General features: G+C 56.9%; 3 protein-coding genes and 1 non-coding gene across 10 annotated transcripts in view; 2 read left to right on the top strand and 2 right to left on the bottom strand.

The window, feature by feature from the left end:
• The first annotated feature begins 74 nt into the window (after positions 1 to 74).
• Positions 75 to 2,132, top strand: METTL26 (methyltransferase like 26). 5 transcript variants are annotated; one of them, XM_008157654.3, is made up of 6 exons: positions 81 to 757; positions 887 to 1,049; positions 1,255 to 1,314; positions 1,609 to 1,676; positions 1,759 to 1,837; positions 1,908 to 2,132. In XM_008157654.3, exons 1-6 carry the CDS (start codon positions 561 to 563, stop codon positions 1,953 to 1,955), a joined length of 615 nt encoding a protein of 204 aa, XP_008155876.1. In that variant the 5' UTR covers positions 81 to 560; the 3' UTR covers positions 1,956 to 2,132. The 5 variants fall into 5 exon arrangements, with proteins under 5 accessions (XP_027990009.1, XP_054570193.1, XP_027990007.1 ...); XM_054714217.1 differs by lacking the exon at positions 1,609 to 1,676 and having other exon boundaries at positions 79 to 757; XM_028134208.2 differs by lacking the exons at positions 887 to 1,049; positions 1,609 to 1,676 and having other exon boundaries at positions 75 to 757.
• TRNAG-CCC (transfer RNA glycine (anticodon CCC)) lies at positions 84 to 154 on the top strand. Its single transcript has one exon. It is a non-coding gene; the product is annotated as a tRNA-Gly (tRNA).
• A 483-nt stretch (positions 2,133 to 2,615) lies between the features above and the next one.
• Positions 2,616 to 4,876, bottom strand: WFIKKN1 (WAP, follistatin/kazal, immunoglobulin, kunitz and netrin domain containing 1). The gene is made up of 2 exons (XM_008157655.3): positions 4,706 to 4,876; positions 2,616 to 4,126 (listed from the first exon to the last, which is right to left on the bottom strand). The coding sequence occupies exons 1-2, from the start codon at positions 4,874 to 4,876 to the stop codon at positions 2,654 to 2,656; spliced, it is 1,644 nt and encodes a 547-aa protein (XP_008155877.2). The 3' UTR covers positions 2,616 to 2,653.
• Positions 4,877 to 6,115: 1,239 nt separating this feature from the next.
• RAB40C (RAB40C, member RAS oncogene family) overlaps positions 6,116 to 14,198 on the bottom strand; it is a 31,918-nt gene continuing 23,835 nt past the window's right edge. For all 3 annotated transcript variants that reach the window (XM_054714567.1, XM_028134203.2, XM_028134202.2), the window contains 3 exons: positions 9,263 to 9,340; positions 8,753 to 8,975; positions 6,116 to 7,900 (listed from right to left, as the gene is read on the bottom strand). In XM_054714567.1, the coding sequence (XP_054570542.1) occupies positions 7,620 to 7,900; positions 8,753 to 8,975; positions 9,263 to 9,340 (582 nt within the window). In that variant the 3' untranslated portion in view covers positions 6,116 to 7,619. The remainder of the gene's footprint in view (positions 7,901 to 8,752; positions 8,976 to 9,262; positions 9,341 to 14,198) is intronic.

Raw genomic sequence — 14,198 nt, 5'->3', positions numbered from 1 at the left:
CGCGTGCATTATGACATTTTTGGGCGGAGGGGGAGGTTGCGTCACAAGCTCCTAGGTCTCGAGAGCCGAGAGGAACCCAACAAGCGCCGCTGGTGTAGTGGTATCATGCAAGATTCCCATTCTTGCGACCCGGGTTCGATTCCCGGGCGGCGCACGTACTCTTTTTAGTTTTTTTTTTTTTCTCCCCATCTCAAAAAACTGTCGGTGACAGCAGAAATTTCAAGACGAGAGAAAACCGGTGCAAGCACGAACGAGACCATTTCAGAGTCACAAAGTGCTATGAAAATGTTAGGGCAGCTATGGCGACAGAGTGCTGAGCTGAGGAGCACCTACACACCAGCGACCCAAACTCTCCGCCCGAGGCACCGCAGGGGCAGCCGCTCCCTAGGCGCCTCCAGATGATGCGGGCCCTTTAAACTGCTGCACCCGTCCTCCTGGGAACTGTAGTCCGTGGGGGAGGGCTTCGCGGGCGGCGGGCTTCCGGACGGCCTGACTACAACTCCCGGCGGCCCTCGCAGCGGCCGTACTACCGCTCTGGGAGGACTAGCTGTGGCACCGTGATGCTTTTGGCAGCGGCCGCCGAGCGGAACAAGGAACCAATTTTGCGCGTTCTGCGGCAGTATGTGGACCCGGCTCAGCGCGGCATTCGAGTGCTTGAAGTGGCCTCGGGCTCCGGCCAGCATGCGGCCCACTTCGCGCGGGCCTTCCCCCTTGCAGAGTGGCAGCCGTCTGACGTGGACCAGCGCTGCTTGGACAGGTGCGGGGAAGACGGGACCCCGGGTGATCAAGTGGGCCTCGCCCTGCCACCCGGGCTTCTCGAGCCAATGTGACTGCTGTGAGCGCGGTTGCACAGGCCACCCCCACTCACGGGCTGCCCCTCCGACAGCATCTCGGCCACCACTCAAGCCCAGGGATTGTCCAACGTGAAGGCTCCGCTGTACCTGGACGTGACCTGGGGTTGGGAGAAATGGGGCGGGATCCTGCCGCAGTCGCTGGACCTGCTGCTCTGCATCAACATGACCCACATCAGCCCCCTGAACTGCACCGAGGTCTGTGGGAGCGGAAGCGAGCCACCCCAGGACCAGTACCTGCCCCCGGGGGCACCCTTCCCCCTGCATTGGGTGCCAGGTTTGCCCCATTTCATAAGGAACTGGAGCCTGGGGAGTTCAGGTTGAGTCTCCAGCCCCCAGCCTAGAGCTCTTTTGGAGGCCTGGGTAAAGTTCCTCACTGCCATCCTGCCTCTCCCCTCCCTAGGGGCTCTTCAGAGCAGCAGGACACCTGCTCAAACCCAAGGCGCTGCTCATCACCTATGGGGTGAGTGCTCCTGCACGAGATGGAGTTCCCCTGGCCCTATGATCCCAACCAGCCTCAGCCGTCCCCTCTTTTCTACTCTCCTTCCCTCCTGTCTCAAGATCTTCCTTTGCCCTCTCCCCCGCTACCTGCCACCATTGAAACAGGGCCCAGACCTTCCCCTCTGTCTCCCCACACCCCCTAGGCTCATGGGAGCAGGGAGAAGTGCGTCCTTTTCATCTCTGGGCACAGCCTGCAGGTCTGCCCAGTGGCTGACCCAGGGGCTATGGGCAGAGCTGTGTCCCTCTGTCTCCACAGCCCTACGCTGTCAATGGGAAGATCTCTCCCCAGAGTAATGTGGACTTTGACCTGACCCTCAGATGCAGGTTAGAGCTGGGTGGGTGTGTGGGCCTACTTGGGAAGGCAGGTTAGCTGGGCGACTCCTAACTCTACCTCTTTCCCCTGCAGGAACCCAGAGTGGGGGCTGCGGGACACGGCCTTCTTGGAGGACCTGGGCCAGGCCAACGGCCTTCTCTTGGAGAAGATGGTAGGTGGGAAGGCCTGGGGGTCTGGGTGGCCTCCCTGGGCAGCTTCTCCAGCCAAAGCATCTCTCCTAGGTGGATATGCCAGCCAACAACAAATGCCTGATTTTCCGGAAAGAGTAACCCTTCTTCCTGCATGCCTATGTCCCCAGTGAGGCCTCTTCTGGGACAAACCCAGATAGCCAGCCCCTGCCTCCCTGGACCAGGCCATGCAGACTGGCCTTGCCCATTCTGGGGGCTCTTGGTCAGTGGCCACAGGGCTGCGGAGAGCCTGGGAATAAAGTGTTTCCTGCTACCCTATTGCTGGTGTCCACTACGCCGCTTCCTGGGAGCACCCTAGGTGGTGCTGGTGTGCAGGCTGTCTCCAAGGGCTCCATTCCTGGGGGCAGGAGAGGTCTGGCCTATGGGGTCAGGGCTAATGGACGTCCTAGACCCTGCTCTTCCACTTGCACAGCAGAGAAGGGAGAAGACTCGGGCTGCTGAGGCAGGACTGAACTGGCTGCGTGGCCCTCCTGCCACCAGAGGGGTGGCACTCACCGCTGGACCTAGTCCTGGCTTGTGCTCTTGGAGGGAGACAGGAGGCTCCCCAGGAGGGAACTGGTGCTCCATGGTGACCTTGGACTAGAGCCTAAACACGAGTGTGGTGGCAGGACCCAGCTGGATTACAGGTTGGATGGGGGAAGGATGGTAACCCTGGGAGGCTCAGCACCAGCAGGCCATGATGTCCCTCCTGGGAAATGCTTTTATTGTGGGAGGAGAGGAGGGGGCAGGGAGTGGGAGGACTGGAGGACCGGGACAGGCAGTGCTCTAGGTAGGTGGGGCTAGTCCTGGAAGCGGTTGAGCAGCTCGCAGGCCCTCTTCTCCAGCAGCTCTGAGATCTTCTTGATGCGCTTCTCGCTGGCGATACGGACATAGCTGCCAGCATCCAGGACAGCCACACCGTCCCGCACTTCACCCATAATGACCAGCGGACCATCACCTGCTGTCACATTGGGGCAGGGGCAGGCCCAGTCCATGCCACTCAGTGTCACCTCCAGGTACTTGGTGCCCAAGAACCTGAGGCCCATCTTGTCATCCTTGAGCACATCGTCTAGAGCCACACGGGCAATGCTGCCGCCGCCAGCCTCAGACTCCTCTAGCACTTCTGTGAGCCGCCCTACAATAGCAAAGTCACTGCGGCACAAGCTCAGCGCCAGCTTGCTCCTGAGGCGGCAGGCCCGGCAGGGCGGCATGCGCGGCACAGGGCAGGCATCCTCACAGCTCTCTTGGCTCTCGAAGTTGTTGCTGTTGCCTTCACAGCCACCATACACGAAGGGGTGGCACTGCTGTAGCAGTGGGCTATAGGCCCAGCGTGGCTCCCAGCCTTGGCAGGGGCCCTGCACGGCTGGCAGCACACAGTTATCCCCTGGTCCGCGGGCACAGGCTTGCTGGCACTCCTCGTAGGTCTCAAAGCCCTGGGTGCCTCCATCACAGCTGCTAACTTGGAAGGTCATGCAACCACCCCGCTGTGGGTCAAAGTGCCAGAGGACATGGCTGGAGGGGGGGCTGGCACAGGCCTGCGCTTTGGGCAGGCACTCAGCAGGGGCGCTGGGGGCCCTGTCCCTGGCTGGATCCCGCTGGACCACAGAGAGCGGGAAGTCAGCCCGCAGCAGGCCAGCAGTGTTGCGTGCAGTGCAGGTATAGAGGCCGGCATCCTCAGGCCGGGCATTGTAAAGCACCAGCTGCCCAATGCTGGTGACCACCACATTGCCATACATCTGGTCTGGCCGCATGATTAGGTTCTCCCGCTGCTCACTCTGCTTCTCCCAGGTCACAGCGGGTGGCGGGCGGCCACTGACGTCGCAGTGGAGGCTGGCGGTGCCCCCCACATACACCACCTGTGGGGAAGGGTTGCTGTAGAGGGCAGGTGGCACCGGGGTGTCCCCGGGTGTCGGGCGGGCGGTGGTCTCAGGTGGCCCTGGGCTGCTGGGCGGCCAGGTGAGGATGTGTTTGCAGGGCACCACGTGCAGGTGGAGGCCCCGCAGGCAGGCCTCCGCGTCCATGTAGCAGCGATTGTAGTAGGTGAGGCCATCCGAGGCACAGGTGAAGCTGGGTTCCTTCTCACAACGGTCACGGCAGCGGCACACAGGCTGCCCGTCCCAGATGTCGCAGTCTGAGCCCTGCTGTGGGCATGAGAAGCCCTCGCACGAGGCCACCAGTGCAGGTGTGGCCAGGCCACCCTCAGGGAATCGGGCAGCCACACAGCTCTGCAGCCCACACACGTTGGTGCAGCACTTCTCAGTGGCCAGGCAGTCCTGGGGGCAGGGTGAGGGGCAGCTCAGTAGGCAACCGAACACTCCCCAGCCTCACCCAGGGCTCTGGCATTGCTAGGTTGGGGTGCCCCTACTGCATCTCCCTGAGCCTGTTTTCCCTCTGGAAAGTCAAGCAGGCGTGCACAAATTTCCATCCAGTGCTATTACAGTTGCCTCACTGATTAGTTCTGTCATCTCACTGAATCCTCAGACCCCCCACCCCTCAAAGCAGGTTTAATTATTATTCCCATAGTACAGATGAAGAAACTGAGGCCCAGGGAAGATGGGCAGCATGCTCAAGGCCACTTCAGGGGATGCATGGCCAGGCTGCAAAGGGGCATCCAAATGTGGCCCCTGCCTTTCTACCTGAGAACAACCAGCCCCAGGGTGGGGTGGGCGATGAGGGTCAAGATGGAGTGTTTCTTAAGACCCTCATGGGAGCATGGCCTGAAACCCCATGTGGGAGAAGAGTAAGGAGACTCCAAGGGCTGGGGGTCAGGGGATAGGGTCTGGGCTCCTCCCAGGCCACCCTAATTCCCTGGGACTCCCACTGGGTTGGGTGGGGATGGTGCCCACACTCACCTGGTCCCCGATGCACTCGCGCTCACAGGTACTCTGGGCGTCCACCCACAAGTTGGGGCTGAGCTGGTTGGGGCACACGCCTGAGTGGCTTCTGGGCCCCTGCAGCAGGCTGGCCCCCGAGGTCAGCCCAACCATGAGGAGTAGCGGTAGAAGCAGCCTCTGGGCTGACATGGGGACCACCGGCCCAGAGGGCGGGGGTGTGTGGCTGCCAGCCCTTCAGGCCCTGCTTTGCCCTGATCCCTTCAGGCATCCACCCTTCCAGGCCTGTGGTCAGCACCCTGACCGATTCTCTGGGCTCCTCGTTGGCCCCCAAGGTCTGAGCCCACAGCAGATGCTCCCTCTCAACACTCCTGTGCAAAGGACTGGGTGGATTCCAGATCTGAGCTCTGGCAAGACCCCTTCCCAGCCTGGCCCTCTGTGGTTAAGAGGGCAGGGGGCGTGGTGGGGGAGGGGCTGAGGCCCAGGAGCAAGGAGACACTGGCCACCAGGGTAACTGAGGGGCGGAGAAGGGCTGGCTCTGGTCAGAGTGGGGAGGGGAGGGGACACTGTAACCGGAGGCCCTCCTCCCTCCAGGCTCTGGGCTCAGGGGATCAAAGCAGCCTCACAGACCCTCCCAGCTTGGATTCAGGACCCGGAAGGAGGGGGAAGGGAGATCAAACACAGGGACCGCCAGAATCTGCCCTCCCAAACCCTTCCCTGGGGTCTGGGGCCCCAGGAGCATCTGCTTTAAGACTGGATGGAAAACGTCCCATGACCCTGCGTCTGACCTTCTGACCCAGGAGGCAGGGTAATAAGAGCCTGGTCTGGTCAGAGTGAGACCAAAAGACATCCCAGGTGCAGAGGACGCCATTGATCTGCCCTGGGAGGGGGCCTCAGGCATGGGGGGCCAGTGGGCCAGACTTTGGACGGGGCTCAAGGCCCAGAACCCTCCCCCAAAGCTGCAGCCTGAGGTGGGGGTAATGTGCAGTGTGATGGTCCTGGGCTGGAGTGTGTGTCAGGGGACAGCCCACCGTCTCCACCACATCCCTGCTCCATGCTCACTGCCCTCCCAGGCAGCAGTGAACTCAGTGGTTATGCCCCGCCAAAGCCCCCAGGGAGGGTTCGGTTTCCCAGGTTCAGGATCCCAGACTCCAGCCTTTGGGGGCAGCGGGGAACAGGTGATCCCGCCAGCCATCTTACTGCCGCATAGGGAAGGACAGGCTGGGGAGGGCTGCCTGCCTAACCCAGAGAAACACAGCTCATCCCCGTATCCAGGGAGGCTGATGCAGCCACACTTGGCCCCAGGGGCCAGGATGTGTACCAGTCAACAAGGCTAGTCACGGGGGTGGTGGGATCGACAAAGCAGCCCTGGACCCATCATGTGTCAGAGTGCAGACCCACCCCACCTCACACCTCCAACTGACCAGCCAGTTAAAACCAGAGACTTTAATTCACATAAAACGTAGCCTGGAGGTCAGAGCTTACATTTACTGTACAAAGAAACAAAAACCGTCCAAAATGAGCTCAGGAATGGTGCGAGTGTCAGCAGCAAAGGGTAGTGTTTATGTGGTGAACGCAGGACCGTCCACACCCTCACAACAAAGTCCATGTTATTTGGTTCAAAATACAAAGGGGCTCCGTTGGCAGGACAGGACAGGCAGGGCCTCCTCTGCCTGACCCTGCTGGTGGCTAGGCCTTGGGCAGGGCCCCCAGGCACCTCTGCTCACAAGGGCCACAGACCCCTGCCCAACTGCCTCCCAGAACAGCAGGCATAGGGCTCCCTCCACAGAGGAGTCCCAGGGGATCTCAGGCCCAGGGGAGCCCAGCAGGAGGTAGAGTTGAGCACCAGTGTGACTGGTGGTCATGTCACCAGCCAGGCAGGTGGAAGGAATGAAGGCCTCCAGCTCAGGGGTGGCTGCCAGATCATGGAGGAGGTCCACTGCTATGACTGCTCCAGGTGGCATCACGAAGAACTGGGTTCTGGTGACATGTGACCTCAAAGGGGCGATGCCAGGTGAGGAGCAGCTATGGGGTGATCACCAAGGTCAGGGAACAGAAGCTGGCGAGAGTGGGGTCCAGGCTCCCAGAGGCGAGTGGGCCAAGACTCAGTCCAAACCTGCAGAGTACCCGGCAACCCCTCAAGTCTTCATCGCCTACAGACAGCTCTGCACCTTCACACACACACAGATGCAGAGCCCATCTCACGTACAACATGTGTAAAAGTGTCTCCTCGCAGGGAGGGAGGTGCACCCCACTTCTCTTCTCCCAGAAACAGTGACATTCTGCTTGGAGTCCACGGCTCCATGACACACAGGAACATCACCCCACTGTGCAGACTGCCGGGCCCACACCCGCACCACTGACCAGTACTTGTGGTAGGCACAATACTCAGAAAGGCTGGCACAGGTAGCGGGGTCCAAGAGTGCTGCCCAGAGCTGCATGTGTCCCCACTGGGCCTTGCACAGTCCACACCCCACGTGAAGTGTAAGTGACGGCAGATTCCTTCCCATCTCTGCCTCCAGTTCCACCCTCTCCAATGTCCCAAAGGTCATCCCCACGAGCAGACATGAGCTCACCCCATGGCTGCATTAAGGCTTCCCTGTCGGCCCTTTAAAAAGGTATAAAAGTGGTGAAATGTCTTCTATATAAATAAGTGAGCCAGGCCCCACGGGACCCCAGGACAGTTCCCTCGAGGTGGGACCAGGAACAGCATGTGGGGACTTGGGCTTGTTTAGAGGCCCAGCCTCTGCTGTCCTACAGGGCTCCTCTGGCTGAGACCACCTGCCTACTAGGTGTGCCCCACGCTCCCAGGAGGGGTCATGTGGCCCAAGTCTTCGCTGCACATGGTGCCGCCCGAGCGCCCAGCAAGGAGCTTCCCCAAGCCTGAGACCTCACTCCCCAAGCGTGTCCGGATGGGCGGTGCCTGCCTCCCCTGCTAGGAGATCTTGCAGTTGCTCCTGGAGCAGTTCTGGGGTGGGCTCTGGGGGGGACGGATGGACTTAGACCTCTTGAGGCTGTTGCCCTTGCTGCCGCCACCCCCCGCCCCACTGGCCAGCGAGTAGGAACGCCCATGCATCATCACAGCGTTCATGCCGTTGGCCATCGAGAAGGACTTGAGGTGGCTCTTGATGGTGACAGGCAGTGGGAGCTTGTCGATGAGGTGCACGGGAGTGCAGGAGACGATGGCGCGGCAGCAGAGGTCCTGCAGGCTGAACACTGCGGGGGTGGTCAGAGAGGGGGAGTCAGATGACAGGGGTCAAAACAAACCAGAGGGGAAAGGGATCAGTGGTGGGGGAGGTGTCAGATGGGAGGAGGATCAGATTATGGCAGGGGCAGGCCATGGAGAGGGTCAGACCATGGGCAGGGCAGTCAGATGATGGGGACGTTCAGAGTGAAGAGAAAGACAGTGAGGTGCTGAGAGATCTCGGAGCCTAAGGACCTGAGTGGGGGGACACGAAGGGACAAGCTGTCATCTGGCCAGATGAGCACAAGTGACACTCGTGGGGGATGGAGGTTTCCAAACCAGGACCCTGGATGCTCCACTACCCTACTTGGTGCCAGGCACCACTTGAGGCTGGCACCAAGGTGGAGTGCAGTCCCTGGATGGCACCCTGCTCCTGCTTTCTCCCTACAGCTGCATACCGAGAAGTGTCCTTGGGGACCCCACTTCTGAGGGCTTAGCCAGCTCTGCCCTCAGCACCGCAGGAGACTGAAGCTTCTGGGAACACTAGCTATCCCTGGCAGCTCTGGGTGGACAGGGCGTGAGCAGCTGAAGGACAGGGAAGTACACAGGATTAGAAACCGTTCCCCTGCTTGTTCTGAGACACGTCACCACCCCCAGCATGAGGGCATCATCGGAATGTAAGGCACAGTCCTCTCCCATAACTCTGGGACCCCCAAATAAAGCACACGCAGGATGCAAGTTGGTTTAGTTGCAGCACGTTGTGGAAGTTCTGCAACTGGGGAGCCTGGACACCTGGGAGGGACCACGACCTCCGAAGGGTCGCCTGTCCACTGCACTCTACACTCAGGTCTCAGGCCCTGGTGGCCCCACTAGCCGCACCTCACCTCGGTTGGGCCTCCAGATCTTCTCCATGCCATGCCGCATGAGCACGATGCGGGACAGCTCAGTGAAGGACTCGGTGACATTGAAGTTGCACAACGGGCTGACCTCAAAGAAGGTCATGCAGTTCTTTTCTGCGTAGGCGCGTGCCTGCTCTGTTGGGACTTGCCGCTTGAAAGCCAGGTGCAGCCGGTTCCCAACCAGGATCCGGGGGACCCCAGGTGCATGCTGGGGGGGCGGGGCAGAAGACTCAGCACAGGTATGAACCCGGGATGCCCCCCTCTTGGCTGTCCCCATCCCAATTCTATGATGAGGTGAGGCTCAGACCCATGAGCATGGCCTCTTGAGGCATGAGACCCCGACCTTCAAGTGCCATGGATGCAAGAAAGGACGCACAGACCTGGGGCCACGGGAGAAGCAGCAAATGGGGGCCACAAAGGCTCTTGTGGGGATGGGAGCACACGTGCCCTGGGGAGGAATACCATGGAAGGGGGTGTCCACAGGTGCACACCTACCTCATCAATCTCCTTGATCCACCGGTCAATGCCATCAAAGGACCAGCGGTTGGTGATATCATATACCAGGAGGATCCCCTGTAAGGAAGACAAGGGTGTCACAAGGCTGAGGGGTCGGCCAGATGGAGGCCTCTTGTTTTGGCATGGCCCCGGCATGGACATGCACCCTTCCTCCTAGGACAGGCAGGGCAGGGACACTTGGCACAGCCAGATATCTTTCAGGGGATTGTACAGGTTACTTAACACATGGCAGTGTGGACAATGTACTGTGAGACACCCTGTCATATTTAAGAGGGGTCTCTGGTGTTGACACTGTGTCTTCTCGCCTTGGCCAGGTCCATGTGGCCGTGGACACCCTTATGTGGGGTGGCAGCAATGTCATCCATGGTCAAGGATCTCATAGGCTCAATGCTGCCCTCTCCCTCCCCTTGGGGACTTGGCTAGGGCAGAAGTGGCATTTTTTCAACTCCTTTCCTCCAAGTACACAGGAAGCACTATCCTGTGACCATTTGAAAGTCATGGGCGCTAGAGCAGATGCATGCAGATCTACAGTGTGGGGTAGACCCTGTGGATAATCCTGGTAGGCAGATGTGGACGACTTGCCTGACACTCTTAACAGTGCACTCTTCCTTGGGGCCCCAGGGGAGCTGAGCAAAGGTGTTCCTGAGTTTTCCAGCCCAAACTTGCAGAGCAGGACATGAGTTACTCTAGCAGCTGCATGTGCAGCTCCACTGGCCAGCAGAGGGCTTGCTACAGACTTTCCTGTCACATCCCTTAGAGACTAATTACTCAGAGCTCAGCTCTAGGCTGTCTCCATCTGCTCTGAATGTCTCAGCAGTGACCTGTCATAGGCCTTAGGAAAGTGACTCCAGAGAGTGCCCCAGACCCTCACACCGCCCATCTGGAGCAGGCTCTGAAGCAGGCTCACAACCCTCCCTGCCCCACCGTGTCTTCATTCAGCCTATGTTCCCAACACACAGAGACAGGAAAAGAGTGCACCTGAGATGGAAGGCACAGGATATTTCCACCTCAAATTGGGTGATTTTAAAACCTTTCTCCTTAAAAAATGTTCTTCAAATTTTGGAACACTTAAATGTAGCCCCTAGGTCCTGTTAAGAGGAATGTAGAAATTACTGAACGCCCATCCAGTGGCCCTCTGGACGGAAAGCTTCGTATAGAACAAACAGCTGCCTACCTCACAGCTGCCTACCTCCCCAGGTGGAAGGGCTATGATTAGAAGGAAAGATCCCGCTACCTTGAGCCCACTTGAACAAACCAGTTTGTTGGGGACAGAGAATAAAACTAGAAGGGAACCATGGGGTAGCAGGAGTGAGTCCTGCTGCTTGGGGAACAGGGAACAAAGCCCTCTGGTCTGGGGTTGGATGGAGACATGCCATCAACCCTCCAAATCCCCTCCTAAGAAATGACTGAGAATGTGTCCAAAGATCAGCCCTCACAGATGTTCAGCACAGCATGTAACAAACTGCATATGCAGTGGGGGCTGATGAATAAGTTGAGGTGCACACATGCTGATCCTGGGCAGGTGCACAACAGACTGCATAGTGAGAAGCACGGATCCCAAATAATATGTATAATATGGTGTTTGTTTTTTGTTAATCCTCCCCTGAGGATATTCTTTCCATTGATTTTTAAAGAGAATGGGAGGGGAGGTAGGGGCAGAGAGAGAGAGATACAATGTAAGAGAGACACATCTATTGGTTGCCACCTGCACGTACCCCAACAAGGGCCTGCAACCCAAGTATGTGCCCCTGACCAGATTTGAGCCTGCTACCTTTCAGTGCATAGGCTGATGCTCTATCCAATGAACCACACTGGCCAGGGCAGTATGGTATTTTAAAACAGAAATATAAACATAGAGCACACCACACAGAAAATGTTTCCTAGGATGTAACCACATTTTGAAAAGCTGGATGAGGGCTTATCCTCTTGCTTTTGCTTATCTATGTAACATTGAAAAGCTTAAACTAGCTTGGCCGGTAGCTCAGAGGTTAGAGCATCGACTCACACTGAAGGGTCTCAGGTTCAAGGGGCACATATTTGAGTTGCAGGTTTGATCTCCGGCTCTGGTCAGGGTATGTGTAGGAGGCAACCAATTGATGTGTCTCTCTCATATTGATGTCTCTCTCTCCCTTCCTTCTACTCTCTCTCTAAAAATAAAAAATAAACAAAAAAATATCCTCAGGTGAGGATTAACAAAAAACACAAAAAAAATTCAATCCAGTTTTGGCATGTGTCGTGCATTGGTATGGTGGAGCTCCCAAGGAACTCAGACTGCAAGTGGAAGCCTCTGCCCCAGCCCCACAAGCACTTAGGCTCTGCCCAGAGTGACGTACTGAAAACGAGGAGCAACTGTTACATGGCTCCTGAGCCATATGCCCACCCACCTGATCGGCCTAACCAGCACTCACTCAATGGTTAAGTGCACACCCCACACCTTGAAACCCCTTTTTGTGTGGACAAACTCATCTCTATCCAGAAGGAGACCTGCTCTTCCAGCTGACCCCCAAACCCTCAACTAAACAGGACACCCACCCCACCCCCGTCTCCAGCTCTCTTAGCACACTGCGCCCAGGGGACCTGCTCTCTTCAGCAGCAGAGGCTCTAGCCTCCCAGGGACATGAGTGGCCACATCAGATCTCGGCAACACAAAACAAGGGTCATGCATGTAGGAGGTCAGGGACAGAAAGGTTATTTCTTGTTCAGCTGGTGTTGCTCAGTGGTTGAGCCTATGAACCAGGAGGTCATGGTTTGATTCCCTTCCCGGTCAGGGCACAAGCCTGGGTTGCAGGCTTGATCCCCAGTAGGAGATGTTCAGGAGGCAACTGATCAATGATTTCTCTCATCATTGATGTCTCTGCGCATTCTCTCTCTCTCTCTCTCTCTCTCTCCCCCTTTCCCTTCCTCTCTGAAATTAAAAAAAAAAAAAAAACTTTTAAGAAAGGTTCTTTCTCATGGTAAGAACTACAAGACTGTCCTGTTGCAGAACAGATGACAGCAGTCGGGTTGGTGGTGGCTTTTTTTTTTTTTTTTTTTAAATATATTTTATTGATTTTTTACAGAGAGAAAGGGAGAGGGATAGAGAGTTAGAAACATCGATCAGCTGCCTCCTGCACACCTCCCACAGGGGATGTGCCCGCAACCAAGGTACATGCCCTCGACTGGAATCAAACCCAGGACCTTTCAGTCCGCAGGCCGACGCTCTATTCACTGAGCCAAACCAGTTAGGGCGGTGGTGGCTTTTGTAACGTGGGCCCTGAGGGACCCCATAAGGTCTCTCCAGTCTTAACCAAGGGTGGGAAAGTGACTGGAAATATAAAACTTGACTGGGAAGGATGGTCCTGCAACTCAATGTACCATCAGGGGCCACACAGCAGCAAAACCAGGCGGTCTACTCTGGATGCTGCCTTCACATCTGTGCTGCCACCATCAGGCAGGACGGAAATGGGACAGAGCAGAACAAGCCACCACAATAAGAGCACAGGAGGGCAGAGTTGAGCTCAGACCCCACTACTCACTACTCAGGCCCAAAATGTGCAATTGGCTCCTTCAGCCCAGAATTGACAAGAACCTCCAGAATTAAAGCAAGAGCAACAACAAATACACAACCAACTGGACTGGATGCTTTGGAGAGAACCGAAAGTGACTCAGTGTTTGCTTCCCTGAAATACTGTATATGCTGACAAATGCCCAAGCTTGTTAGGTGTCCTCAATTAGCTGAACAGAAACAACTGTCTTCAGACTGTTCCACGTTCATAGCCAGAGTGCGCAGATCAGTTGAGCCCTCTCAGGTTTAATCTCAGCGCCTTCCTGAGGTTTCCCAATTGCCCTTCATTATCACAACCCAAGAACTACCCCCTTATCCTTTCATTTTCTTTTTTATTTCAAAAGTAGTATGTGTTTATTGTAGACAATTAGGAGATGCTCAAAAGCATAAGGCAGACAATAGAACTCAGCCATCCTGTCATTCGGGCTAACAGCACCGTTGGAACACAGCTTTCTAATCTTCTTGTATGTATAAAATTACATATGCAGTCACTTCTTTAAAAAGAGAAAGGGACCCATGGGATGCTTTCATCTAAAGGGCACTGGGTTCTGCAGGCAGTTCTAGCTATTCAACCTCACCTCTGGTGCTGACAAACGTCCCCAAGCTGTGATCCACACCTTGATTATGTAGGATTAGCTGCTCCAGGTGGAACTGCTAGATGAAGCACCACCCCTACAGGCCCCCAACACCACACACACTGGGGGACCATCAAGCTAAGGCTCCAGGTGCTATCACCCACACCTCTGTAGATGCTCCCAGGACAAGTGCTGCCAAGCCCATCTTGGGGGTCCTCGGCACCCCCATTGAGGAGAGAAGGCCACATCCAGTATCTCCCTGCCTCCCACCATGTCTAAAAGGCCCCTACTGAGGAAGGCCCTGGAGGAAGGCACAGGTCGGGGGGTCCCTAACGACACCTAAGCAGATTCAGCCAGACCCCTGCCACAGACTTCTCTCCCTCTCAGCCTCCTCGGGTCTCATGCAGCAGCAAGATCAGCAGGAGTGCAGAGTGCCAAATAGGAAGCTGCAGTCTTCATCAATTCTGACTAACAAAGCTGAAAGGACATCCCTTGGGGCTCCCCATGAGCCCAAGCCAGAGTGAGGGGGTGACAGGAAGCCCCTGCTTCTGCTGAGTGCAGACCCACCTGGAGTTCATGGCCCACACAGTGAGAGGCCCCAAAACCTGCCCAAGTGCCCCCTCTCACAGGAGTGCTGCTCCCGGTAGAGGACTCTGCCTGGTGTGTAGAGCAGGTTTAAACTTGGGGGTCTCCTTGGCAATTCCAGAAGTCTGTGGGGGTGGGTCATGGCCTGCTCTGAATTACAGACAGAACTGATCAGACTCCTCACATTGACACAGCAGCAACAGCCTTTAAT

This window comes from Eptesicus fuscus, chromosome 4 (genome assembly GCF_027574615.1).
Source record: "Eptesicus fuscus isolate TK198812 chromosome 4, DD_ASM_mEF_20220401, whole genome shotgun sequence".
NCBI classification, from domain to species: domain Eukaryota; kingdom Metazoa; phylum Chordata; class Mammalia; order Chiroptera; family Vespertilionidae; genus Eptesicus; species Eptesicus fuscus.
The sequence above is the reverse complement of the archived record's forward strand: the minus strand, read 5'-3'. Positions and strand labels throughout refer to the sequence as shown.

Excerpts from the sequence above, each read along its gene's own strand:
- METTL26 (XM_008157654.3), top strand. The coding sequence starts at position 561 with ATGCTTTTGGCAGCGGCCGCCGAGCGGAACAAGGAACCAATTTTGCGC. Across the intron at positions 1,315-1,608 it reads CGCTGCTCATCACCTATGGG|CCCTACGCTGTCAATGGGAA; the intron begins GTGAGTGCTCCT and ends CTGTCTCCACAG. Across the intron at positions 1,838-1,907 it reads GCCTTCTCTTGGAGAAGATG|GTGGATATGCCAGCCAACAA; the intron begins GTAGGTGGGAAG and ends CATCTCTCCTAG.
- WFIKKN1 (XM_008157655.3), bottom strand. The coding sequence starts at position 4,876 with ATGTCAGCCCAGAGGCTGCTTCTACCGCTACTCCTCATGGTTGGGCTG. Across the intron at positions 4,127-4,705 it reads GCGAGTGCATCGGGGACCAG|GACTGCCTGGCCACTGAGAA; the intron begins GTGAGTGTGGGC and ends CCCTGCCCCCAG.